Genomic DNA, 27,442 nt, shown 5'->3' on the forward strand with positions numbered 1-27,442 from the left:
TATGGCTTTAAAATACAATATGTAAAGAAAGTTTAAATAAAACCTTCATTTTGTTAGCAAATTAAGGCATTGGCATTATGGGGTGCAATCTATCAAATACAATCTGGTAGATGACTATATAGACCATAAGGGCTTTAAAAATGTGCAGTAGATTAGGGATATTATCATGACTATTTCCATGTTCTAAAAAAAGAAACAAATATTTAAAGATAGAGCCATTTGGAGAGTCAGAAGCACTCAGCTGCCTACCTCTCCTTGCCATATTGGATTGACAGTATTACACATGATCTTTGATCTCTTCTCCTGTCCATGGTGTGGAAGAGCGGGGAAGATGCTGTGCTTTCCAGGCTGGATAGAGATCTTCAGGTAAGGGTCTGGATTGAAGAACATTCCCTTCTTCAAACCAAAAGCTTGGAAGTCTGCAGAAAGTTAAACATTCTGATTAGCATCTTGTTGGTCTAATAAAAGGTATCATATCTATTATGAGCCCAGACTGGTTAGCATCTACATTACCATAGGCTCACCAGGCAGTCAGAAGAACCGTATAGGGAACCAGTGAGAAATGTAAAGGCATGGCAGGAATACATGTTGCAACGGGGGCGGGCAATTGTTTTGGGCGGAGGGCCACTTACTGAGTTTTGGCAAGCCATCGAGGGTTGCATGACAGACAGCCAGGGGCAGATAAATATTAATTGTCTCAATTTTTAGGGGCCCCACAGGCTGGATAGAATGGCTTGGCGGGCCATTTCTGGCCCGCGGGCCACAATTTTGGCTACCCCTGTGCCACAAGCATTGCACAATTAACTGGTTAACTGCAGAATTACCTGGAGACCAGTTACACATGCAAAGTACCTATCACACAATACAAAGCTCCAACCTGCTATAAAGTTAGACCTTGTAAATGTGAACTAATTTGTAGCTGGTTGCTATTGAGTTTTAATTTGCACATGTAGCAGGGTCTCCCCTGCAGCTGGGGGCCCTGTCAGCTGATGGGGCTTCCAGCTGCAGGGGCACACCATGCCTAGCATAATCCACACCCCCCCAGCCCTAGGGATTGGGGTGGTTGTGGCCCCCAGGACCCAGGGTCTTCATGCACCCCTGAACCCTATGGATTGCATCTGCTGTGATCCCTAGAGCTCAGAGGTGTATGAAACCCCTGGACCCTGGGGAACATGACTGCTGTGATCCTTAAGGCTCAGAAGTTCATGATCCTCTGGCCCCAGGGTTTCCCTGCACCCTGGGGTGGGAGGATCACCCCTGCAGTGATCCTTCATCCCTGGGGGTGCATAGGACACCCCTGCAGCTGGGAGCCCCTCACCTGGGGTGCATGGAGCTGCCAGCCACAGGACTTGCTTTCTGCCAGTACAGGGGCAGCCTGGGATTGGGTTCCCCTTGCACCAACAATAAGGCATAATGGGATCTAATGTGGCGTGTGTGAATTAGATTCCATTGTGCCTTTACCTGCATGTGTAGAGGGGGTTATGGAAAAACTGTATGGCATTATTTTGGGTCAAAACATAAAACCAAACCATAACAGTCTCATAAAACTGATGATTTATAAGTTCTATAGTATTCACAAGAGTAAACACTAATCCTTGCATCTCCATCTCTCAACGGAGAAGAAGGGAATTAGTCTGTAGCTCACTTTCCAGAGTAGAGGCCAGAATATATGCTACCTCCTGAACAGAAATCATCATCACAGTGTTGGCTGTGCTGATTAGTCTCACTGCCAGTACCCTGGCAATATGGCTACTCTGCTTCTGGTTTGGGGAGGCAGCATGCAGCATGGCATGGTTGAGCGCATCCTGTTGTTTGGCACAAATTTTGGAGCTCCTGACTTGAATGAAGTAAATGCCAAAACTCCCAGCTGACCTTAGTGGGACCAACATTTCATCTTTTAGTCTTTGTTTCCCATTTTGTAAATATTTCCAAAGCTACTTTCTCAAAAAAACATTCTGAGATGACTTGTTCAAACTTCTGAAGGGTCTACCTAAGTTAGGATTCTGCAGACAATTGAGTGATCAAGGATTGGCCAAAGCATCTGCTGAACACCCATTCCTAAGTTTCAGATGTTAGAATTTGCACAACAAGCATTTTAGATTTGCCTGTACGAAGTAATCACACTCAAAGTGCTTGCATGCTCATTTAATAAAAGGCCAGATATAATACAAAGGAATTATCTAACAGTCAATCACAGGTAAGCCTGGACCTCAAATATTCATGATTAATCTACTGAGTAAAAACATTCTGAAATGAAATAATTAAGAAATTCAGAAAAGTCCTGTTCTTGTCACAGCTATTCCAGAAGCAGGAGACACTAAACTTGTCAGATAAACTTTTCATTACACACAATTCAATTTAAAGATTTATTTCATTTCCATCATTGGAAAGCATGATGGTTTTGCCTACGGGTTTTATGGCTTCAGGCCCACAACTTTAGTCACCCTGGTTTTGAAATTTTGGCTCTACAAAGCCACTAGTTGCTTCAAGGGATCTTATCTTACCCTTAATTTTTTCCACTGCTGCTTTATTTTGGCGAACATCCTCTAATTAACCTACGAAAATTAATGCCTACAATTTCAAAGTTTAGAGCAGAGCATTTTAACTGCTCAGCTTACATGGATTTAATTCAAGTTATGCAGATAAAAACCCTAGACATCTCCTTAAAAATGCACCCTATAAAGTCCAGAAGAAAGACAAAAAGTCCATTATGGCTTGTTTTTCTGAAGTTCATGAACTGCAGACCAACCTACAGATAGTTCTCTTATTAGTTTAGGCCTCAACATTAGCTATGGCTTAAACCCTTGTTTTACAGATGCACACCTAGCCTTCTTCACAACACCTAAGCACTTCGCTATTATTAATGATGCTTGAGGCCATTTCTTTGTCAACCACTCTTTGTTCAGAGATTCACCTGCTTTTGCTCAAAGCTTAATTTCGTATTGACAAAAGCAACTCATGGTATATTTGCTCCTTTCTTTCACTTGCTATCTTAAAAGAGATGCAAGGTATTATGGGAGAAAATCTCTCAAACTGGCTGTTTCTTTCTGAACATTAATTTTAAAAGTCCTGTTTCTCTTTGAGGGTTGTGTACAGTATTCACTTTCAGGGTTTTAAGGCTTTTTGTGAACTGATAAAAAGGCCCAAGAGGTGAAATGAGTCCAATTAAAAATCCAATTAAATACAAGTGTGTCAACATAAGGATATTTTGGATGGATTTGCAATTTTTAATTAAAAGCTTTACCAATCAGCACAGAAATGTTACTCTCCCTACAGCCCCACCCTGTCCCCACTCTCCCTGAGGAGTACATTTATATCAAAATACAGAAGCCAAAGTTCAGAAATTGAAAGTGTGTCTGTATGGAAAAAAACAATCATATTTTGTGTGCTTGGAGAGCTGATTATAAAATCCAATTCAAGGTAGTGCACATCTAAAGAACAAATGTTGTTTTTACTGGACTTATGTTTAATGATAATAGTTATACTCGGCTCATCCAGCTAGGATTTTATAAGTTTTTTCCACGTATGTCCATAAAAAGATGCTAGATTTTAAGAATTTACATGAAACAGAAGTGCATAATCACTCTTAAAAGTCCACTTGAAAGGACTTTTCTAATAGAGGGTGCTGTCATGCTCCTATAGTAAAAGCAGTCCAAAAATAAAATAATCTGATAGACCCTCTGATAATTCCTAATTTCCTCTGGTAATGTATTAATAACCTAATTGCCTCTGATAAACCTTATTCTGTGCAATAATAATGCATGCATGCAATAATAATGCATGTCTTGCACAGATTTCCTCTTCTGAGTGTGGTATTTGTACAGAGAAGGCACTGAAGAAAGCATGGCTCCTGATGTCACTGACATTCATTATGATCAACTAGTTTTTTGCAGCAAATACTGGGTTGTCAGAAGTGTATTACAAGATAGACCAAACTATAACTGCAAAAGGCTTGTGGCTGAAAGTGATACAGCAAAGTAACAGAGAAAGGCCAAAAACATTTGCAACAACATGAGATGGAAGCAGAAAAGAGAGAGAGGAAAGGATGCCTCAGGGAACATATTTTCTATTTTCTCTGATCTCTCCTCAAAAAGTTCTCCAACTGAAATATTTATGGCTGTATATATGGCTCTTCTTTTCATCCTAAAAAGAAATCACACCGTTTTAGGGTGTAGTCAACCAAAGTAATGGATTAGGCACAAGTAGGAAAGATGCACACACATGATATATATTGTTTTAATGAGCTGGTAATCACGATTTATCAGCTTTTTTCCTACTGGCTGGAATAAACAATTGTGATGGTGACCAGGTTACTCAGTACTTAAAAGAAACCCCCTCCATTAGCGATCTTCTAGATATTTGTACATAGACAAGATGAACAACACAACCAGACACTAAATTTAAGGGTTTATTTTTTTCATTGTTATTTGTTGGGTAAAACTGCATCACATGGCACTATCAGTATGAAAACAATCTCTTTCAAAAGCTGCTGCTTTGAAGCTTGTAGAACAGTGGGCATGTAAGATAGTTCTGGGTGGTTTGTGCTTCTGTGAGCCAGCAATGGACAGGGAGACTTAGTGAAATTGTTCTCTGTCAATGAAGGTGGTTGGAATGGGAAGGGACAGTGTCATCCAGTCTATATGTATGCAAACTAATGGTGCCAGTTCTCCACATGGAATTAGAGATGGGCTGTATGCAGGGTGCTGGATTGGGGGAATTATATTCCCCGGACTTTGCATGTGGGAAATTAATTCTCTACTTGCTATCAAGGTATGACTTTGTTAGATTAAATATATTTTTACTCTTTCATCAAATACCTGATTCCAGTTTTATGATAGTATAATTCCACTGAACTTCACAAAAGCAATTCTGCTGAAATCATTGACATTGCACAGTTATAATGCTGGGAAAATGGGATGAATAACCAACCTGAAGAATCTTTTTTCCTTTTGATTGCACATACCATCCACTAGATCAGGGGCCAGCAACCTTTAAGAATGGCAGGCTATTGCAGTGACCAACAGCTGAGCTGCACTGCACCCTCCCCCCATCACCCATTTGGTGCGAAGGGCTGCTTTCTGAGTCTTGTGAACTCTTACTGCAACTTCTGTTTACTCTCCCCACCATAAGTCACCAGTTTCCATAACTATAGTGATGGCAAAGGCCAAATTTGGTGGTAAGGGTAACAGAGACTGCAGTAGCAGGGCAACACAGCAGGGAGAGCTGCGGAGTGGGTTAGAGGCAAGTGACAGAGGAATGCAAAGTGCAGAGTGGAGAAGGTGCTGCTGCTGCTGCATACCACTGATCCCCATTGCTGCATGCCATAGTTTGCCACCCCTATGATGCAATACAAACATGGAGGTATGAGACTGAGAGTAAAACTATGAGGGAACAATTTCACTAAGTCTCCCTGTCCATGGCAGTTGACACAGGGCAGAATGAAGGCACCTTACTAACCTGAGGTTCAGCTGTAGATCAGATTGTAGATGAGTCCACTGATGGCTGAGAAGGCTGATCTTAGAACCACAGACTCTCTGGCAAACACCACAGGGAGTGGTTAAAGAGAGGGGCAAACCACAGATTTCTTAGTCTTGCTTCCTTTCCTTCTGTTTCTGTCATTTTTCTGCCTCCAGGGTGAAATGGTTTTCCTCAAAGTTAGATGTACCTTCTGCCACAAGGTATTACCATGTAGCCCTGACCTGGGCTAGTTTTTCCCCATTTGTGGTGTCAATGTCACACTTCTTAACGTTCACCATGAGGGTGTCCTTGAAGTGTTTCCTCTGGCCTTCGTGTGTCCTTTGTCCTTGGCTGAGTTGGGAGTATAGCACTTGATTCAGTAAAGATACATCAGGCATGCACACACAATGCCCTGTCCACTGCAACTGATGTTGAACAATCAACACTTCCAGACTGGTGATGTTAGCATTAATGAAGACATTGGCATTTGTGGAATGATCCTCCCACTTTATCCTAAGGATCTTTCAGAGGTAACATTGATGATGGTGCTCCAGGTTTTTCAGGTGGTCCCTGTAGATCACCCAAGCTTCACAGCCAAAGAGATGAGTTGGGATTACCACAGCCTTATATAATAGGAGCTTTGTTCAAGTCCTGATGTCATAATCATTGAACACATGATGATTCAGTCTTCTGAAGGAAGAGTTGGCACTTCGGATTCTATACTGGATCTTCTTGTTGATGGTGGCCTTCTTTGAAAGATGGCTGCTGAGGTATGCAAAGTGTTCCACAGATGGCCAGCTTCATGGTGTGGAGAGACTTGCATGTACTGATGACCCTAAGAGCAACACTGTCAGGAGTCTTGTACTCCTGGTAGGGTGGCCTATGGTGGTAAGGTCAAAGGTGAAGTATCACATGAAGAGCAGTCCAACTTAACATAAAGACCTCAGTGCTGGAACAGGTGGATGAAGAAGGCACAATCTCTCAGTGGCTATGAAGACAGATGAAAGCTGCAGTGGAAGAGTAACCCCAGTCATCTTGGATCTCCTTGCCACTGAACACAGGTTTCTCCTCCCCCAAGATCTGTGTGATTGCCAATGCACTTTTATATAAGAACTGTGTAATATAGGGGTCCTGCCACACATTTAAAGTTGGATAGAATCCAGCCACAAAGTTGTTGCACATTTTCAAGCACTAACTTTGTAGCTGGTTTGCTCTTTTTATAGCTGGATGGACATTTTTATGGTGTGATAATTAAACATGTGGCCAGTCTAAATGTATTGCACCATTAACCAGTTAATTGTGGGATATATGTAACATGTGACAGAAAGGTGAAAGGCAGCATCGTTTAGTTTTCTTCTCCTCTTTATTTACAGTCCTGAAATGGCCTCAGGATTGTGTGATGGTCTGATCCTAAAACCTTCGCTCATGTACATGGCTAGCGACAGGTGCCATAACACAGTCTGGAAAAATACACGGTCCTTATCTGTGTGGTCTCAGCAACTTTCATGAGACTCTTCAAGGAAGTAAGTGGAGGAGAATTACCCAAATAATGCACTGTCCTACCAATTTTAATACATTTCACCACAAGTTCTCTCAGTCGTCAAACAATAAAAAGTGTATGTAGATGGGCCAAAAAGTATGGGGCCATTTCCATAAGAGCCTGAATTATATTTCCTCTTTAAAAAACTTCCAGGCATGTTCCTGCCACTCTGTTAGCATGACAGTAGCTCTGGGTAACATCTCCAGAGATGCACAACATCATATTCCATTATAATTTCTGAAGTGAAAATGATTTCAGAATGAAAATATTTCTTTCCAGGCAGAAGCATTCTAAAAATATTCTTATTGAATGTTTATAAAGTGGTGGTTTAGGATTAACTGGGTCTAAAACTCTGGTTAAATCAATGAACTCCAGAAAGTTAAATTTATCCTGCAGCACACAGCAGTTCTATCACATGTTTGGTGGGGAAAACAATTACTAATAATTACTCATATCAAGCTGACTTCCTGCCCTTTGGGTGGGGGGCTGGACTCGATGATCTTCCGAGGTCCCTTCCAGCCCAAATGTCTATGAAATCTATGAAATCATGTGTTCTTCTTAAACATGTATTTTTTTACTCCAACCTATTAAAACGATACACAATATACTATATGTCAATTTTTGCTTAGCCATAAATTAAACTTTCTTATGCAAGAGGTTAGGTACATCAAGCAGTTTGAAAATGTCAGCCCAAGACATTTGGGAACATGACAAGGGGAAGACATCTAGGCAGAGAGGTAAAGCAAGCACTGAGCCTTTCTTGTTGATCTACTTGCCTTTATTCCTAAACTGTGAACTTTAAATTGGTTAGCATCAGTTAAGTGATTCTGCACAAGCAGAGTAAGAGAACTAGTCCACAGGATGGTGTGCTCTATGAGTGCAACCATCATTGATCAATGCACCTTTTCTTAACAAGCACATCTCCCCACCCATGGGAAGCAATTCCTTTTAAATGAAAAATTCTGCTTCTGAGAAGGATAACTTGGCCAGGATCACTAGCCCCAGTCAATGCAAAAGTATCAGGGCCCACAAGTATTCCAGGATCTACAGCTCATGGTGACACTGCTTGGGAAGGAACCACATCAGTGATGCTAGAAAATGTCTGTTCCTAAAATACAGACATGAACTTCTAATGGATCATTGGAGAAGATGAAATCCACTTGGGAAAGGCAGTTAAGTAAAAGGAAGGGGAAACTGGAAGAATGTGAGTAGAGGCATCAGCTAAGAAGTGCTAAAGATGAAGGGTTCAGAAAAGGCAGAAAAGAATGACAACTTGGAAGAGGAAGAAATAATATTCTTCCTTCCTCCAGATTTTTATTTAAATTAGTGGCAGAAAGTTCAGAGTCAATGCTTCCTTCAGGGTGATAATTTTCTTACACTGGAATAAAAAAATGACATTCTGTGCCAGCTATAACAACATCCTCTGTGAACTGTCAACTTGGTGGCATCACAGCTGTTTTTTAATCTACAGGGGAAGATGTGGGAGCTCTGGCCCCTAACTCCACCAACAGGAGGCTCAACAGGAGCTACAGGAGCACTGTTTCACATTTAGGTGAATACAAAATAGCACTAAGGATTACCACATTCATTCATAAAAGCACAGTAGTTTCACTGAGGCTTGGAGATACATATTTGAGTGCATTTAACTGTCATTAACATGCATTTCTCGAGTTCAATTTGGTAAGGAAAGGGTTTGCAGATGTAACTGTCCTGTAGTATAAGATATCAAGAGAGCAAGTATTATGGGATTAGGAATTCTAATCAGTAAGACTCAGTGATAGAAAATATTAAACTCTCTTAGTGGGAAATAATGCAGGGGAATGCCAAAAGATACTAGACACGAGGAACAATGGGCTATGAGGCTGATGTAGAAAATACAGGCTAGGTCCTGTAGCCAGTGTTAAATCTGATGAGATGGTCATGGTGGCCCCTGGAATGCACAATCCTATAAGCAGACTCCAGTTCCTCTAAAAAATAGGAATCCACTAAGTAAGAATTGGCCAGTGTGGCTGCACAAGGAGATGTCCAAACAAAAGAGATTTGAAGAAACAGGAAGTGGAAGGTAAGCAAGTAAGAATCCAGTCTCATAAGACTTGCTGACACCATACTAAAGACAATGGGAAAGGATTAAACGAATTTGTGCTAGCCAAAGTACCCAAGGGAACTTAAAAAGGTTTTTCATTTATATCAGGGAGGAGGTAGAAGAAAACTGGTCTATTAAAACATGAAAAGAGCATAGAAGTTAATTATTCAGAAGTGGTTAAGACAGAACTCCTTTGTGCCTCCAGTGAAAAAAAAATACAAGAAAATTTTGAATGAGTAGATTAAATATTTTTAACAGTGAAGCTGAGTATTTGATGCTGAAGCTTATTAACCACTGGAACAAAATTGCCGTCTCTTGATATCTTCACGTTAAGACTGGAAGTTTTTCTGGAAGATTAGCTTCAGCCAAACGTAAGTCTTGGACTTGCTATAAGGTGATGCTCTGTGGCCTGTGGTGCATGGGATGTAATGTTATGTCACCTTACAGTTGCTTCTAGCTGTAAAGTAGGGCACTACAATGCTTTGTAGGCATAAGCCTGTGTCAGAGGTGGTGAAAAGTCATTTCAGGCCAGCAACAGTTTTTGGAGAGTAAGAATATTCCAAGGGAGAAGCAGCTTGGATTGACCCTGGCAAAATAGCTTGATTTTTGGGAGGACATTGTAAAGCTGGAGGACCTAAAGTACACAAAGACAGAGATACTTTCAAAGCTACCCCAGTGATTCTGATGCCGAATTTTCATTCAAACTGGTCCCATTCAAAGAGAGGTTAGAACATTTTAACTGTAATGTATTTGTCTTTCAGTCAAATGTTTCATTTAAAATTTCAGTAAAATTTTCAAAAGGACCTAAAGGACGTTAGGAGAAAAAAAAAACAAAACATTTTCCAAAGCGACTTGGGCACTGACTTCCAATGACCTGTGTTGGCATACCACGCAAGATTCTAGCCCTTAATCTCTCTGTGTGACTGTTCTCTATCTGTAAAATGGAAATTGCGGTACCTCCTTCCTCACAGGGATGCTGTGAGGACAGAAATGTTTGTGTGACACTTGAGTAGTATGGTTGTTAGTGCCATAATAAACAAATGTAAATAATCCAGTATACACAAAGAGTGAAAAATATTAAGTATCAAAATGAATTATTCAGCGTGATATCGCATTTTTTACACAAGCGCTGCATGTGGAAGGTGTTTTAGTTCAAAACAGCACTGCTGCCATTTTCTGTGCGCTGACATGCAATTCACTGCTTGTACAGCTGCAGACAGTGCAGCACAGTGCGCATCAGCTTATGGGTGGGGCAGACTCGATTAATGGAGCCTGCTCCGAAGCAGCGGATCTCTGTTGCATCGTGGGACAAAAAGTTGTGTGTATAAATACCCATACAGAGCTGTTACTGGGAGTAAAGAGAGTGAATTAAGAAAGGGAAAATAGAGGAGGAATGTTAGGCAAACTTCATGATAATAACAGCTCTATCCATCAGGAAGCAGAATAGGCCAAAGTGCCTTCAGCAAGGTTGTTCCACTGTAACTAAATCATGAATTTCCAGTGAAGTGGTTGCTTTATTGTGAGATCCCAAATGCATTTCTTCTTTTTGCACATAACAGGACAAAGAATTCAGAATTCAGTTGCAGGCATCAGATCTGAACTGTGATACTCCTTTGACTGTGGTGGAAAAGTCATGTTTTCCATTTTGTATAGCTTCTAATTGGAAAAGTTGCAGTGGATTTTTTTTTTCCGAAGATTGTTTCTGAACGAATTAATTAGGCCTATATTTCTGTTACAACATTAAAATGAATAAGTAATATAAATATCATGCATAAGATTAAAGAACTCATGTACATTTAGTTACTCTTTTTTTTATAACTGTGGGGAGTGTTAATGTATGTAATAACTTTGCACAAGTCCAAATGTGTGGATATTTAGAAAAGTTCCCATTTAACTAAGTCAAACACAATTTCTTTCCTTAGTATTTTCCTTTTGTCTTGAAGCACCAGCATTTGTAACTGTTTTAGATATTAATTTTTTATTTTATCTAGGAATATTTACTCAGGTAAATTTATTTTTAAGTCAGTGAGAGCTTGCCTGCAATAAACACTGAACAAAAACTGAAGAAATATTACAGGGATAATAACAGTACTAAATCCATATAGGATTTGGGGCATATAAAGGATAAGGGACATATAAAAACAACCACTACCATTAAGACGAAACTTTCACTTTGGACGGGGTATTCCATAATTGTCAATAAGAAGGTTTTACTGAAGCATCTAATAATGGCTAACAGGATAAACTAAGCAAGATTAATTGATCCAGTATGGCAGACCCTATGACAGACCAGACTGTTTTATTTTTTCCCACAGCACTGAGGGAGCTTGTGGCATGATGCAGCAAGAGAGCTGAGATGGAGGCTATCTGCATACATAGCATGTGGCGGACACCGCCTACATGAGTGGTACAGGGTGGGGGAAACAGCCTAGGGCATGCAGCTCTGGGGCATGCAGCCTGTGCCACATGGAGCCCTGAGAAATTGGACAACCCTGGCCTAGGTAAAGGTGTATAAATATGCAAGGGCAAATTTTGAAAAGGAGATGCCATTGTGAGCTCAAACTACAGCATGCTTTTTGGATTGGGGCTTATTTGTGCAGCTGCGTCAATTATGTAAGTAAATTAAGTGCTTTAAGTACAAATGGATGGTTGGAGCACATCACACCTCCTGTGCCCTTCTTTCTGTATTGGTTTCCTGTAGAATTTTGTATCAATTTCAATACCAAAATGACCGTATGGCATGCTAAAAGTAAAGGCAGGGGAGACAGGGGTACTATCATTGCTGTGGCACTGTGATGGCAGGGACATAATTGGTTAATATATGCCAATATTAGTCCTAAAAAAAGGACTACCTCCCATGTTACTGAGGAAGGCAAAAACCTATGTAGTCTTTCGCAGTCTGAACTAGAAGGAAAAGGCCTTTTTGCCCCCAAATCTGGTGACCGGTATAATTTTGAGCAAAAGAGCAAGGCCTTCTAGTCAGGAACCTTTGGGTTTTCTACAAATTAGCAAAAGCATCAGAACACTCCAGTCAAGCATACCTAGTCTTCATGATTATGTACAACTACTCCTGGGGAGCTGGAGACAGAATACAAGCAGTGACATGTACAAGTCATGTTGCTTAATGTCACTACTGAAAAATCACTCAGATACTATGGTAACGAACCTGTTTTAAGAACATATATAAAATAAAATAGATAAAAATCTCCATTCCCAATCTTTGCATCCAGAGTTTTTACACTTTCTAACAAAGACATACCTGACAATGAAAAACTGATCAGTCTCCGACTTCCTTGTCCCTGGATTGAATCTTCATGGGTGATGCTTTTAAAAATCTGCTGGAAGAAGGAAAATGGTGAGATATTATGTTGAGAAAAATGGTGAGATATTATTTCAATGCTGAGACTGTAGTCACCAATATTTCTTGAATTGAAAATCTACTTAATAACTGTTATTCTTACAGTTGTAATAAACCAGGAATCAATTACATGCTCTTATTAAGAAACACTGATCAAAACAATCTTTTTATCCAACTAATGGTTTTTCCAGTAAAGGAATAAATCACCCACAAGGGATTTCCTCTTCAGAGAAATGGGAGACTGAGAAACTGCTGTAATCTTATCAGTTTTGTGTCAAAAAGAGCACTTCCTCACCCAACTGTTTGTAAATAGGAACTGCTTATTAAACAGTAAATAAATGCAGCATATAAAAATGGGTAGGTTGCTCCTAAATCTAATAACAAGCTCTGCTCTTTATAAAATGAAACATGAATCTCCATATTCTTGTTATTCTAGTGATTCCCCAGCTGACTTCTAGGAACCTGCATTTATATGGGAGGTTTATTACACACACACAAGCTACACAACTATGACAGTATTAATTTCCTGAACAAACAGCAGCTGTGAACTACTGGAGTGCCAAATGTACAGAGCATATCTGAAAAAGCATGATCTTTATTACATGATCCTCTCTATCCATTTAAGAACCATCATTTTGAAAAGCTGACCCTGTTAGGCTTGCAGTTGAGTCATGATCAGAGCATTTCTTTACATGCCATTGATGTAAACATTAGATTACCCATTTTCCCTTTGACCCCATCTGTACATTTTAAATAATGGTTTGGCTCTTAATGAAAAACCCACCGCCCCCTGTTTCAGTTTATTTGGACTGTATTTGCTTCTCTTCACTTCTCCCATTCATTTCCTGATTGAAATATGTAAGTAGTTGGAGAAGATTTTATTTTCTGATGTCGTTAGATTCTGAGCACAACAGGACAGAAGACCAGCTGGAGCACAAACTCAGACACTGTACAGCTAAGACAAACAACTTTCTGCCACCCAAACTCTGAATCAAGCTAAGGACAGCGGAAGGGGTGGGGGGCTAGAATAGGGATGGGAGTATGTGTGAGCAGAATCTAAATGCTGAGTGAATGATTATTCTGGCACACTGAAAAAGCTAGTGAATAATACTGATATTGAACCAGAACAGATCCCCATGGGAGCCCAACAGAAAAACACTTTCTGGCAGACATTTAACCAGGTACAATTCATTTGGGGGGATGGGGTCTGTTAACGAGTTTTTAATTCATTTAAAAGGAGTTACACTGATTTTTTGGCTAAAGCTTTTTTTTTTCAGTCTGAATCTTATCTGGGACTGGGATCACTATAATGAATTTGACTACCTATAATATAATAATTCAGTTACTTTTATCAACCAAATGTATAATTTCATGGAAAAAATATATTTATTCAACAAGACCTATTTTACACGAAACCACACTGCCTGACGTTAATTATGCTGCACTCTTTTGACTCTTGATTAGGTACATTTGATATAAACCATTTCATGCTATTGTACAGGATTAATGCCAGGCCAACTGAACTATAGCCTCTTGTACATAGGCATATGCATGACTCTTTGCAGAAGCAAACCCTGATTTACCACGATTATTTGAAACAGCATGAAAACTAAACCTAAGGAACAATAGTGCTATATATGTGAATAACATACTCCATGGTTTATCTCAGTATACCATTCTGAGATACTTGACATTAGTCATATTGATATTGTTTGCCATTTAACCTGTCAAACATTTGAAATGAAACCAAATGATATTTTTAAAGGGTAAAATTTGCTCCTCTGCACAGCATCGGCAAAGGCACGATGCACCTATTAAGTCTTATTTTGAGGCTGTAACTTGGATAGGTTTTGTGCTGGTTTTCTGCATGTACGTGAATTTCATTCAGTTGGTTAGTTCCACACACGTACTGAGGAGGAGACTATGTAATTTTGCAAGAAGTAAGGATATGGGGGGGAAAAAGACAACCAAAAACATGAAAAGCAGGACCTGATTTAGCTCTTTCTACAGCAAAAGCTGAGCACACAAGAGTTCTTTCTTCAGCTATCTCACAAATGGTGTTTTTGTTTGCACATCTGGCTGAGTAAAGTTTGGGTGTTCAGGAGACTAAAAGAAACATCTCAGGGATTTCAAAATGCAAAATGGTCTTAGGAAAACAGTACAAACAGCAGCAACAAATACAGTCAACTCAGTAATGAAACTACAACATACAACAGGTATGGATAGTTAAAAAATATGGTCTTGTGAAAAGTAATCAATAATTTTCATCTATGATCAACTCTTAACATGTTCCCAACAAAATCTTTTTGATAAAAATAGCTGAAGTCTTCATAGAGATGATCTTTCCTATATTTGTCAGGGGTATTTAGGACTTGACATATGTTGCTTGCTGAGATAGCTTGTTTGATATCATCATTTTTGTCTGTATCACCTGGAGTCCCTGTGGACTTCTCCTGAAGGACAGCTGTAAATGAGTCTTCATCAGTTGGTGTTCCATAGCAAACCAAGTCATCATCATGGGAATATATATTAAGTACATTCTTTGTTATTTGACAACATCTTTGTTCATATCATCTAATCTCTGACTTACACCTATTTGTAGCACAAAACCAGCCCAATGAAAACAGTTAGTAGTGGTATTTTTCACATTTCTGAATATTCAATGCATCCAAAAGTGTCAGTTTTTTTGCAGTTTCATTGGCACATCTGTCTGAGTAGGTGTTGATATCTGAGGTTGTGGAAAAGTCCTTTGATAATGTCCATTACAGTTTTTAATGACTTCCTGTTTCCATGGATGAATAACTGCTGTGGTGATAGTGGGATTAGGAAAACAATTTTTATATTCTTGAGTCTTTCATCAGCATTGATCAGATGGGTACTGCAGTTATCAACAAACAGAAGGATATTGAATCACTGCTCCATGTTGTGGTTGAAGTCTGTCAGCTAGACTATAAATATTTCCCCAGTCATTTTTTTATTCATTATATAACTATTGAGTAAGCTGCTTTTACTTTTAAAACATCTGGATTCTTTGCTTTTTATAATAATAACAAATAATTTCTACTTGCTTCTTCCTGCCATTTTAAAGGCCACTAGCATAGTGGCCTTTTTAAAACTGCTGATGATGTCTGATTTTAAGGTCAGTGATCCATCTGGGAGAGCTCTATAGTAAATACATGTCTCATCTGTCTTGTATTGTAGGTGCCTTTGGGCTTATATGGTTTGAGCATGTTGGGTACAATGTTAACAAGCCAATATTCACCAGAAAGTCAGAGTATTTCTTTTCTTTACCTGTCCTTTTAAAGGGATACCATTACACTTCCTTCCATCTTTCTGTTGGTTAGAAGCGTCCCCAGCAGGTACTTGAGCTATGTTCTTAGCATCTTTTTTAAAAACTAGTCCAGATACAGGATATCTCTAGCTCTTGTATTTGTCATAACAAAGCTGTGTTTATGTCTGGGACCTTGCCTGTCTTCTGGCATTTTTGGGCAGGGTTTGCAATTTTCTCATCCCTGCTGACAATGTCAGTCACCTGCCACCTATTTTTGATTTCTGTTACTGAGAGGTTCTCAGCCTCACAGATATCTCTGTCTGGAATAATTTTGTAACCTAAAACTTCACATCTTTTGTGGTTTTCTGCAAGGGACAAAGCAGTCCTCTTTCTTCTTCTCTTACATGTACTGAATAAGTGATCCATTACAGTGGTTCTCTCAGCACTTCTCAACCTTTCCAAAAAATGATTAATCCTGGCCCTTTTTGTATTAGTTTTGGTTTATGCCAGGGTTGTCCAATTTCTGGGCACCCAAGGGCTGCATACAGCATAGACCAAGTTCCCCCCCACCCCCCCAGTCTACCCCTGCCACACATACAGCTCAGCTCCGCCCCCATCCTCATGCACAGTCCTGAAGTACAGGCAGCCTTGCTCCCTCTCCTGCACACACAGCACTCCCACCCCCTGTCCTGGCCATGCACACTATACTAGCAGCTCACCTGCAGCAGACAGGATGGGCAGCACAGCTCCTTCTTTTACTAAGCACACAGTGGCTACATCTTGCCCCCCTCCCCTGCGCTGTGCATAGCTTGGGAAGTTTGACCCTACCCTGCTCTGCTGCACTGCCCCAGACCACCCTGTCCTAAGAATGGACAGGAACTAGAAGTCGGAGGAGGGACGGGGAACCTGGAGACCCTGGCTGCCACAGCTGCAAAAGCAATGGATGGAGGGGAAGCTAGAAAGGAGCCCATGGGCCACATGGTAACTTCTCACAGGCTGCATGTGGCCTGTGGATTGCCAACTGGACAGCTGTGGCTTATGCAACAAACTGAAACATGTGAATGGGCAATATGTAAATAACTGTGCAAAATTTAAGGGGATAGACAACAAATGATTTGGTCCTACCCCAAAGTATGCAAGTAACAGAAATATGTGAATAGCCAATATGTGATTAAGTGAATTATACTATATTTATGCATGCAGTAGTGTTCAAGGAAATTATTTTATGCCAAAAGTGTTTAAAAAAGCTGCTGAATCCAAAAATCTGTTCCATGGTCATCCCGCTATCCCCTGCAAAGGTGGATTCAGTGAGGCTGCACTGCTGCTTTTACACCCCCCTTTGATTTCTGCTCCACCCAAAGTTTAAAACCAACTGCCTGGCAGTGGCAGCAGCATTTCTAGTCAGGCAGTGCTGATGGGGTCAATTGACTTTATGGTTCATTATAATCTATCTGATCCCTTCTAAACTCTTCATTCCACAGGTGTTAAAGACCCTTTCTTCTTTTTAATGGTCTTGATGTTTCACCAGTCAAGCTATCCTTTGTGATGCTGTTGTTAGCTGCTCCTGGTAATGAAGCATTACACAGTCCTGCAGGATGTTTTTAACTCATTGCAATGAAGTTATATTTGTTTTTGCTTCAATATAGCCCTAGGCCCCTAGCATATTGGTAAAACTTCTAGTTTATTTTAAGTGGAGAAAAAGATGTGTTGTTTTATATGTGATGATGTACCTTACTATCTGTACCCCACTTTTCAAAATTCTAGATCTGCCCATGATCCCCTGTATCTTAGACAGGGAGATGTATGAGATACTAGCTGACTAGTTGTACGAGTACTACTTGACAGGAGCAAATCCACGTGGTGCAAGGTGACCAGTGAAGTCCCTCAGGGCTCGGTACTTGGGCTAGTACTCTTTAACATCTTCATCAATGATCTGGATTTGGGAGTCAGATGTGAATTGGCCAAGTTCACGGATGATACCAAATTATGGGGGAGGTGGTCATGCTGCAGGACAAGCTGGGGATACAAGCCAGCTTGGACATGCTCTCAAGGTGGGCCAACCAGAACCTGATGGCCTTCAATGCAGAGAAGCGTAAGTTGTTGCACCTTGGTAGGAAAAACCCTCAACACGCTTACAAGCTCGGCAGCGCTCACTACCACCACAGCTGAAAAGGACTTGGGGATCTTGATTGACCACAAGATGAATATGACCCACCAATGTGATGCTGTGACTGGAAAGGCAAACTCTGGTGTGCATCCGCTCATGCATCTCAAGTAAAACCAGGGAAGTCATGCTCCCACTTTACTTGGCCCTGGTGAGACCACAGCTGGAGTACTGCATCCAGTACTGGGCTCGCCACTTCAGGAAAGATGTGGAGAAGCTTGAGAGAGTCCAGAGGAGAGCCACTCATATGATCCAAGGCCTGGAGGGCAGGCCGTATGAACAGAGGCTGAGGGACTTGGGACTCTTCAGCCTGGAGAAGAGAAAGCTCAGGGAGGATTTGGTGGCAGCCTACAGTTATGTAAGAGGGGTACATCAGGACCTGGGAGAACAGCTGTTCATCAGAGCTCCCCCAAGGGATAACAAGGTCTAACAGCCATAAACTCCAGGAAGGCCAATTCAGACTAGACATAAGAAAAATGTTATTTATGGTGTGTGTCCAGGGTCTGGAACAAACTCCCCCCAGAGGTGGTGCAAGCACCTGCTATAGACTCTTTCAAAAAACATGTGGATGTTTTCTTACTGGGGTTACTTGATCCCAGCTGACTTACCGCCTATGGAGGGGAGCTGGACCCGATGATCTCATGAGGTCCCTCCTAGACCCTGATGTCTATGAAATCTATGCAATCTATGAAATATAAAGTTTTAAAAACAAGCCAAGTCATTTAAGAGCCTACATACCATCTTCAAAAAGCAATGAAGGCTTCTAAGTCTTACTGATTTTGGAAAATATTTCCCATAGTATCTATAGCAGTGGTTTTCAACCTTGTTAGATTAGAAGCACCCTCATTATACTCAAGACACCCCTTAGAAAATGCAAGCTTATTTTTTCACTCATTTTTTGACTACAGGAAAAATAGGCTGTTGCAAAGAACTCAGAAAGACCACAACAGGGCAGAATAGTCTTAACATTATGAATTCCTATTTCAAACCTCTGGGTTTATCTTTGGAACAATATTTGCATACCTAATACTGCTTACATTATGTAGTACCTGTGATTTCCAGAGTCACCAAGGTGTCACAGGACCCTAGTTGAGAATCACTGGTCTATACACTATAATGAAGCATGCCTTAGAGGTACAAGTAGGTAGATGAGATATATATGGCCTGCAGAAAGTAATTACTTTCAAAGGGCCCAGGTCCCAATACTAGTATTTTCAAAATACTGGGGGCTGGACTCGATTTCTGAGGTCCCTTCCAGCCCTAATGTCTATGAAAATAGGTGGTTGGGATCCAGACCCTAAATTCATATTAGGATGCTAAATAGTTATCTTATTTTCATAAGTCCTGAACATCCAGCAGCTCCCACTGACTTCTGGAGGGAGTCAGGTCTATGCCACAATCCCCCTTATTGTCATCAGCATTATTCAGCACTGATAGTGAATTATGGGTCTTATTTATGGGTAGATTCAGCCCTTATTTATTTATCTTTTCTTCCCTTCCAAATGAAAGCTTAAATTCTTGAGCACAATTTGCAATAGTTCCTATGACATGGAATCCATAGGGATCTGTGCATGGAGCAATCATAGTTTTAAAGAATTCATATGGAAAACCATTTAAGGCATTTGTGAGTGTGTAAAGTAATCTTATTCTCTGTCTCCTTTGTACTCGCCTGCCATGACTTGGGTTAAATAAGAAAAAAGGAGGAGATCAGTGGGCTTTGATGTTTTGATTGTTAAATACCACTCAGGTGATAAATGTTTAAGGGTTTATTTTCCAGCATAACATATACACTAACAAAGAACCTCACCAGTTACTTCATTGGAGGGGATGTCCTGGACTACAGACAAAGGAAAACTCTGTTTGGTTACTTTACAGATACTTTGTCACTGAGTAGCTTCCACCACTAATTACTTCATTAGCAGGGCATCGTCCCCTGCGTCTTTTACTCTTTGCCCACAGCTTGTACTGGGAGCAGCCCGCTGCTATTCCTGCGCTGTTTTTTCTACTGTCTTCTCAGCAGACAAGGTCAGGGATTAAACTAGGTTCCTGCCTTCCCGTGCACTGTCCCAGAGATCCCGTCTCTCTTTCGGCTCAGGGCAGAGCTGTTCCCGGAGTCTCAGCGCTTTCCTGCACCCACTGGATACAGTCCAATCTCCCGGATCATTGTCTGTCCAGTGTCTGACCGGTCCTCCAGAGTCCTGGGCTCACGGCTTTCTCCAGGATCACAGGTACATTTCTTTTCCTCTTTCTCCATCTTCCTGGGGTCTCGATTACCCTTGTCCTCCTGTGCCTGGAGGCAATCAGTAAATGTCCTGCTGCCCCTTTTATTTCTGGTTTTCTGTGGGCTAATTTTTCACTCTTTACCCCAGATGTGAAATCTTCCCCACCTGGCAGGGTCATTCAGAGGTCACTCCTCCAGGAGCTAACCTCAATAACCGGGCTCCTGCTTGAGTCCCTGTTACAGCATTACACATAAGAGCAGAATCTCATAAAATTGTTTTCTTTAATGCTAAATGCTGATAGGAATCTAATTACTGCTCAGCAGACTAATTTACCATGCAGTAAAGCATCACTGTCTACACGTGCGTGGCAACTAGGCCAGTGTAGACTAATTTACTGTGCCGCTGGATAGTCACAAGTACTATCTGATGGCAAAGTAAATTACTGCACTTAAATGCATATGTAGACAGTGATGTGAGTGCAAATTGCACCTGGTAAGCTGAGCCAGCAGGGGGCCAGACTCCCGGCTGCTGCTGAGCCCAGTAGCTCGGCAGTGTCAAGAGCTGCGTGGCATGGGAAGCCCATCTGCCACCTGCCACTGCCAACTGGACCCCAGGCCTGACCCCCTATGGCCCCTGCCAGCCCTAGCCTACCCCTGGGCACTGTGTCCCACTGCTGCGGGCACCTGTTGTCAATGATGACACCTGGAGCCCAGGCCCAACTTCCGAAACCCCTTGCCAGTTACTGCTATATTGGGCCCTGCACTCACTGACACATAGGACCAGGGGCCCAACTGAAGCCATAAAGAGACAGTGGACCTCATTGCCAACTGGGGAGACATAAATTTGGCCAGGCTTCAAGGGCCAATGTCCATATTTATGAGGCCATGGCCTGGCAGATGCAGAAGTGAAGACACCAGCAGTCTAGCCAGCAGTGCTGGGTCTAGGCCAAGGCCCTGGGGGTGCAGTAGGTCTAAACCCGGGACCACAACAGACAGTCCGGGGCTGCTCACAGGTCCATGACCTTCCTGAGGAAGCTTTACCGCATCCTGGCCCCCAGAGAACCTGGTGAGGACCAGCATGTTTTGAAACAGCTGCATGCTTCAAAACAGCTTACTGACCAGCATGTTTTGAAACATGCAGTAAGCTGTTTGAGTGCTCCAAGGGCTGCCCAACCTACTATGCCCTGCAATCATCATCAGCAGGGCATAGTAGGTTGGGCAGCCCTTGGAGCACTCAAACAGCTTACTGCAGCGTGCTTGGGTGATTCTAACCAGTGACATGCTTGGGGCACAGCCCACACATGACAGGGGGAGGAAAGCCACCAGGGGGAGGAGGGAGGTGTCACCAGGTTCATGTCCCAGCTGGGTGAGAGCTTCTCACCCCCAGAACCCAGGTGCCACAGGCCCGGTGGCATGATAGCGAAGTGCCTGGCTTGTAGGAAGAACAATGGGAGGAACTGGTCCAGAGCCACTGTGGTAGCTGCTGGCAGGGGCCAGCCATGGCTTGGCTTGGGTAGGGTACAGGGAAGTTAATCTGCCTGTGGCAAGCAGCAAACAGCCCTCCTGCACCCACTGTGGAAGCAGGGAGGGAAAGCTTGCTCAGCGGCTGCCTGTGGAAGGGCCCACCTGAGCAACTTCCCACGGTCCTAAGGCATGTGTGCACTCATGACCCGCAAACTGAGGGCAGGCAGTGCACAGCTCCTCTGTGCAATGCATGTTATCCCTGCAATGTTGCAAACAGAATAATAATCTCAAGGGCTCCTCCAGTTCTTTTGAGAATGAATCTTTTACCATTCATGCTCACATAACTTCCCTGAGAGAGGTTACAGAAATTGTTCACATGGAAAAGTAATATTAGGAAGGCATTTCACATAATTTTTGTTATGTTTCATCTCTTCCTTGCATCTTTTTCCTTTTTCACCATTGAAAAAAAATGAAGAACAAAAACTGTAGCCAAAAACTCGATAAGTCTTGAGTTTCTTTCTACCAATTTCATCAGGCCTCATGGACCAGTCAGATTGTTTGCATTTTATCAGAAGATGCTTGTAGATCCAAGCTCCAGACCCTGGGAAATTGTATGATACTTTGAGAACTATTATTCAGTTTTGTGTTTGCATGTCTAGGAGCATTTTAAATGTCTATGAAAGCCAGGAGGAAGTTTGGATTGAATTCAGGATGATCCCTAATGTTTGGGAAGATTCATATATGGGCTTAAGCTTTGCAGCTCAGGTTCCATCTTTTCCTAAAGCATTAATTTATCAAAGTAATTCAGACTCAGCCCTCCCTTCACTGGCATCTAATATTACAGAGACCAAACAGTATTTGTCCTTTTTTCTTCCGTGGAGTTAAACTCATAAAGTATTGAGAAATGAGTGGAATTTAGTTTTCCCATCAGCTAACTGTGTCACAGGTGGTCTGGTGAGAAGACGGGTCTTTTGATGTGTATGTAACAAAATTGTGAGTTTTAGTTATAGTATTGCATATCTGGAATTAACCCTATGCTTGTCAGTGGAGTGCGCACAGATTTCTTTTGGTATAAATGAAGGCAGAATTGACTCATGCAACTTCTGAAGCATTGCAGCTTCTAAAAAGAAACAACAAGTGAATTCCCTGCAGATGTTTTCCTCTATTGTGTCTGGAATGTAAACCTTTGTTTTCCTACTGCCATTATTAAGAATTAGCCCCTTGTCATGAATATAGAGAAAACTCCTCTTATTTATATGTCAGTGCACAGCAAGCCCTAAATAAAATAATGGGAATTCAGGCGTGAAATATTTATAGGGCCAGTTCTTTAAAGAAACAAACCATGCAAAAACGTGGAAAACATCCAAAAGGATGAAGGCAAGAATCAGCACTTTTTGCTAACTTTAAACTTACTGGGAGCGGAGGGGGGAAAGCTTGCATGCAGCAGTCACTGCTGCCACACACCGCACCACGCTGCCGCCAGTCGGCATCCAGCTGCATGCCACTCCTCCCACCCCCGCCGCTCTACGTACATCTGTGTGCCATCCTTCCCCCCCCCCCCCCGCCTCCTTCACTGCAGCCACGCACCACCCATCATTCTAAATGCAGCACAGGCTAGAGCCCTGCTTCGCCGGAAGCCCTGCCCCCCCAAGAGCATTACGGACAGACAGACACACAGACAGATGGACTAAGCCAGGGGTGGGCAAAATCCAGCCCGCAGGGCCCCTAAAAAAATTAGAAAATTAATATTTATCTGCCCTGGCTGCCTGTCATGCGGCCCTCGATGGCTTGCCAAAACTCAGTAAGTGGCCCTCTGCCCAAAATATTGCCCACCCCAGACTAAGCCCTTTATGTATACAGAATCAGTGCAAAATGAAGAAAAATCTTCAATTTTAAGATCACACATTGATGTAGGATCTCCATACAGTGTTTTTAATACGTGTTTTGTATATTATGCAGTCAACATGATTCTATTTATTCTGCTGATATGTAGGGTAAATGTCATTTGCAGTATTACTACATCCATATGCATACGAGTTTTTCCTAAACACTGACAGCCTTGACTTTAGAGGAAACTGTTTTCTCATACCCTACCAATGTGCTATGTATGTACATCTCCCACTGGACAGGCACTTTTGGCCCCCGTGACTACACTGCTATAGGACTTCCCTAAAGCTAAAGAAATGATCTTTTAGCTCAAATAAAAGAGGCCTGGATTTTGACAATTCCAAGTTTGATCCCTGCAGTCAACCATTGTGCCTATAGATGGGATCTTGGTTGCAAACATTTAAGGCTGCTATGGTTGCAATTACCATTGATTAATCACTACTGCAGAAAGGGATCTCTTATAACCCAATATTTTTCCTATTTAGGGCAGAAGATAACTGCAGTGACAATAGTTAAACAGTGTATTAAATGCTGGTATATGTTGACTTAATAGCAATCACAGTGAGGATATTTAATATTTAATATAGGCAATCACCTTATTTTTGTAATGAAGACTATTCTAATGTATGATGTAACAGTTTTAAAATTCATAAAGCTCTAAATCAATGGTTCTTAACCTTTTCTTAGACTCAAGTCATCCCTCAAAAAATCCCAGGTCTTCATTTTCACTTGTTTTTTTACTACAGAAAAATAATTAATAGATTCATAGATTGTTAGGGGCTGGAAGAGACCTTGGAGATCTTCAGGTCCAGCCCCCCTGCTCTAGGCAGGAAGACAATTGGGGTTAGGTGACCCCAGTGAGGTGACTGTCTAGGCTCCTCTTGAAAACCTCCAGGGTAGGTGACTGTATCACCTCTGGAGGGAGTTTGTTCCACAGTGTGGACTTCCTGACTGTGAAGGAGGTTTTGCTGGTATTAAGCCTGAAGCGGCCTTCCAGGAGTTTGTATCTGTTGCTCCCGGTCTTCCCCAGGGTTGCCCTAGTGAACAGCTGTTCACCAAGCTCCTGATGCACTCCTCTGATATAGCGGTAAGCCACTATCAAGTCCCCTCTCAACCTTCTCTTCTTTAGGATAAAGAGGCCCAGGTCCCTCAGCCTTTCCTTGTATGCTTGCCTTGCAAGTCCCATATCATACGGGTGGCTCTTTTCTGGACCCTCTCAAGTTTTTCCATGTCCTTATTGATCTGCGGTGCCCAGAACTGGATGCAGTACTTTAACTGTGGTCTCATCAGTTGGAGTACTGAGTACAACAGGAGTATCACTTCCTTAGTTGTGCATAAGATGCATCAGTTGATGCATGCCAGCGTGTTATTTGCCTTGCTGGCCACCGCCTCACACTGACGGCTCATATTCATGCGATGGTCAATCATTACCCCTAGGTCCCTTTTGGCCGTGGTGCAAGTCAAGCTGTCACCACAGAGCCTGTATATATGTTGAGGGTTGTTTACCCCCAGATGGAGCACCTTACACTTGGGAAGTGTTAAACTTTATCTGGTTCTGGTCTGCCCAACTCTCAAGCCAGTCCAGGTCCACCTGTATCTGCAACCTCGCTTCTGACGTGACCACACTGCTGCATAACTTGGTGTCATCCACGAACCTGGCCAGCGAGCTATTCACTCCCCATCCAAATCATTGATAAAGTTGTTGAGAAACACCGGTCCAAGCATGGACCCAGTCCAAGCCTGACCACTTCATGCCAGGACAACACATGAGAACTCTGTGGGTCCTACCCTGTAGCCAGTTTCCCATCCACTGAACTGTCAAGTAGCTAAGCCCACAATCTTACAGTTTTCCCACAAGGATATTGTGGGATGCTAGTTCAAAACCCTTTTGGAAGTCTAAGTATACAACATCTACCTTGTCTCCCATGTCCAATTCTTCTGTCAGAACTCAGAAAGACCATAACAGGTTAAAATGTTTTTAAAACTATGGATTCCTATTGGAAATCTCTTGGTTTACCCTGTGAATCATGTTTGCACACCTAACAGTGCTAACACTGCAATCTGAAGGCATCCAAGTTTGCCACAGCACCCTGGTTGAGAATCAGTACTCAAAATCTTCAGCAATGGCACATATACTCAGACCTTATCTCATATTCCCACGGGTCCTGGTTTCAAGCCATTCAGCAGTGTTTTAAAACATACCAAAGTCTTCAAAGGGCCTTTATATCTTGACATCAAAACAATACAGCACAAGCTGAACATGAAAGTTTCCAATGCAAGAAAAATCAGAATATACAGTGTTCCACTTTTTATTTTTCATAAAGCAGTTCCATGCTTTACAAACCAAAGACTAGATATAAAAATTATTACAGTAAATGAAGTTTCATGTTCAAAGCTTGATTTAGGTTGCAAGTGAAACATGAGCTTAATGGTCTCATCTCCATCTCCAATCAGGCACCACCAAAAGTAAAACGTGTCCAGCTGGTGTATGCTACAGAATATAATTGGCAAGGCTAGGCATGGAGGAAGCAAGCTGTGTACCTGCATGCTGTATGCTTGGCTCAAGCTTGTGCTAGCTGTCCTTTAGGTCATTACATATGCTTGCAAATTTAAATCAAATAAAAATAAGACTACAAGTCTCAGTTCAATGAAGGAGCTGGGGATGACATTTTATTGTGCTCCTTTCTTTCAGTTTGTATCCAACAGTTCACCTGAGCTCTAATACAGCTCCCTGGGCTGAAAGCTGTGTGATGCACATCATAGCAGGGTGCCAGAAGGTTAGAGTGCCAGACTTCCCTGTTAATTTCTTTGCTGATGTCAATGTAAGGTAGGCTTTTGGCAATGATTTTAAAAGAGCTGTACCGACACTGAACAGGAGTCAAGAAGGTTCCTTGCCTGACTTCGCTCCCCTAATTCAATGCTTTGTCTCCTTTTAATTTTACCCTTTTAATTTCATTACCCTCTTGCAGTTCCCCAAGTGGTATGCACAGCAGGAAACAGAGACTAGAGGATACTGCTAGTAAGCCTGTGGTGAGAAGGTCTTTCCAGGATAGAAGAAAGTAGGACGTGTTTAAAATCTTCAAACCTTTAGCTTTCATCTCTTCAGAGGGTGAATTCCCTATGAGCATGTCTCCTGTAAATGGTGAAATATCGACATGCACTCCAAGGCTGTATGTAAGTAGTTTACTTTTGGAAAACTATTTGGATGAGATAAATGTTTTCTTTCCTCCCTCACCCCCCACACTGCTTCTTTGCCCTTCGGTCAGGGAAGAACCATACCCATGGGGTAACGAGTGAATTCTAATAGGAGGAGATGGGAATCTTAGTTCCATGACTCATCATCAAAAGCATTATGGCCAGGGCTGGATGGAGTGGGGTGCAGACACAGCTCCCTTTCAGTCCATCACACTGTGGAAGCAGCACTCACGGATTAGGCCCCAAAGCAAGTAAGAACCCCTCCTCCTTTCCCCTCAATGCTCAGCATTCCCTCCCTTCCCCCCCACTCTGCCCATAGCTGTTGCTGTCTTGGACTGCTCAGGTGCAAGGGGCGCTCCAGTGCTGATCTTGCCTGCTACAGCCAGGCTCCATATGGAGGCAGGCTCAGGCAGGGACAGCGGCAGCGGCAGCGGCAGCGGCAGCACCAGCACCAGCACCAGCACCAGCACCAGCACCAGCAAGTGTTCCTGTCGGCCAGGGGAAGGGAACCCACCTGTCACTGTCTCTAGTCAAGCCTGTCTCCATATGCAGTGTGGCTGGAGTGGGGCAGAAGCAGTTCTGGAGTCTACCCTCCTCCACCTCCCTGCCCTTGGGCCAGCTGGGGACAGCAGCAGTGGTGGGGAGGGGAGGTGGGGAAAGAAGGGAGCAGGCATCTGAGCTGGAAGAGACGGGGAGGTGGGAGGGAAGATTTTTACTTGCTTGGGGGACTTTAAGAATTCCCGACTGCTGCTCCTGCGGTATGGTCTGCCCGCCCTGGCGTACAAGGTTGTGCGGGGAGAAG

The 27,442-nt window shown here is 42.3% G+C and overlaps 1 protein-coding gene across 5 annotated transcripts in view; it reads right to left on the reverse strand.

The window, feature by feature from the left end:
* Nucleotides 1–27,442, reverse strand: part of HECW1 (HECT, C2 and WW domain containing E3 ubiquitin protein ligase 1) — a 406,215-nt gene that overhangs the window by 133,314 nt on the left and 245,459 nt on the right. For 4 of the 5 annotated variants that reach the window (XM_090050042.1, XM_090050044.1, XM_090050045.1 and 1 more), the window contains 2 exons: nucleotides 12,340–12,418; nucleotides 250–419 (listed from right to left, as the gene is read on the reverse strand). In XM_090050042.1, coding sequence (XP_089906168.1) covers nucleotides 250–419; nucleotides 12,340–12,418 — 249 coding nt within the window. The remainder of the gene's footprint in view (nucleotides 1–249; nucleotides 420–12,339; nucleotides 12,419–27,442) is intronic. The other variant, XM_090050043.1, reaches the window with a different exon arrangement.

This window comes from Crocodylus siamensis, chromosome 5 (genome assembly GCF_052110815.1).
Source record: "Crocodylus siamensis isolate JL-2025a chromosome 5, ASM5211081v1, whole genome shotgun sequence".
Lineage (NCBI taxonomy): Eukaryota > Metazoa > Chordata > Crocodylia > Crocodylidae > Crocodylus > Crocodylus siamensis.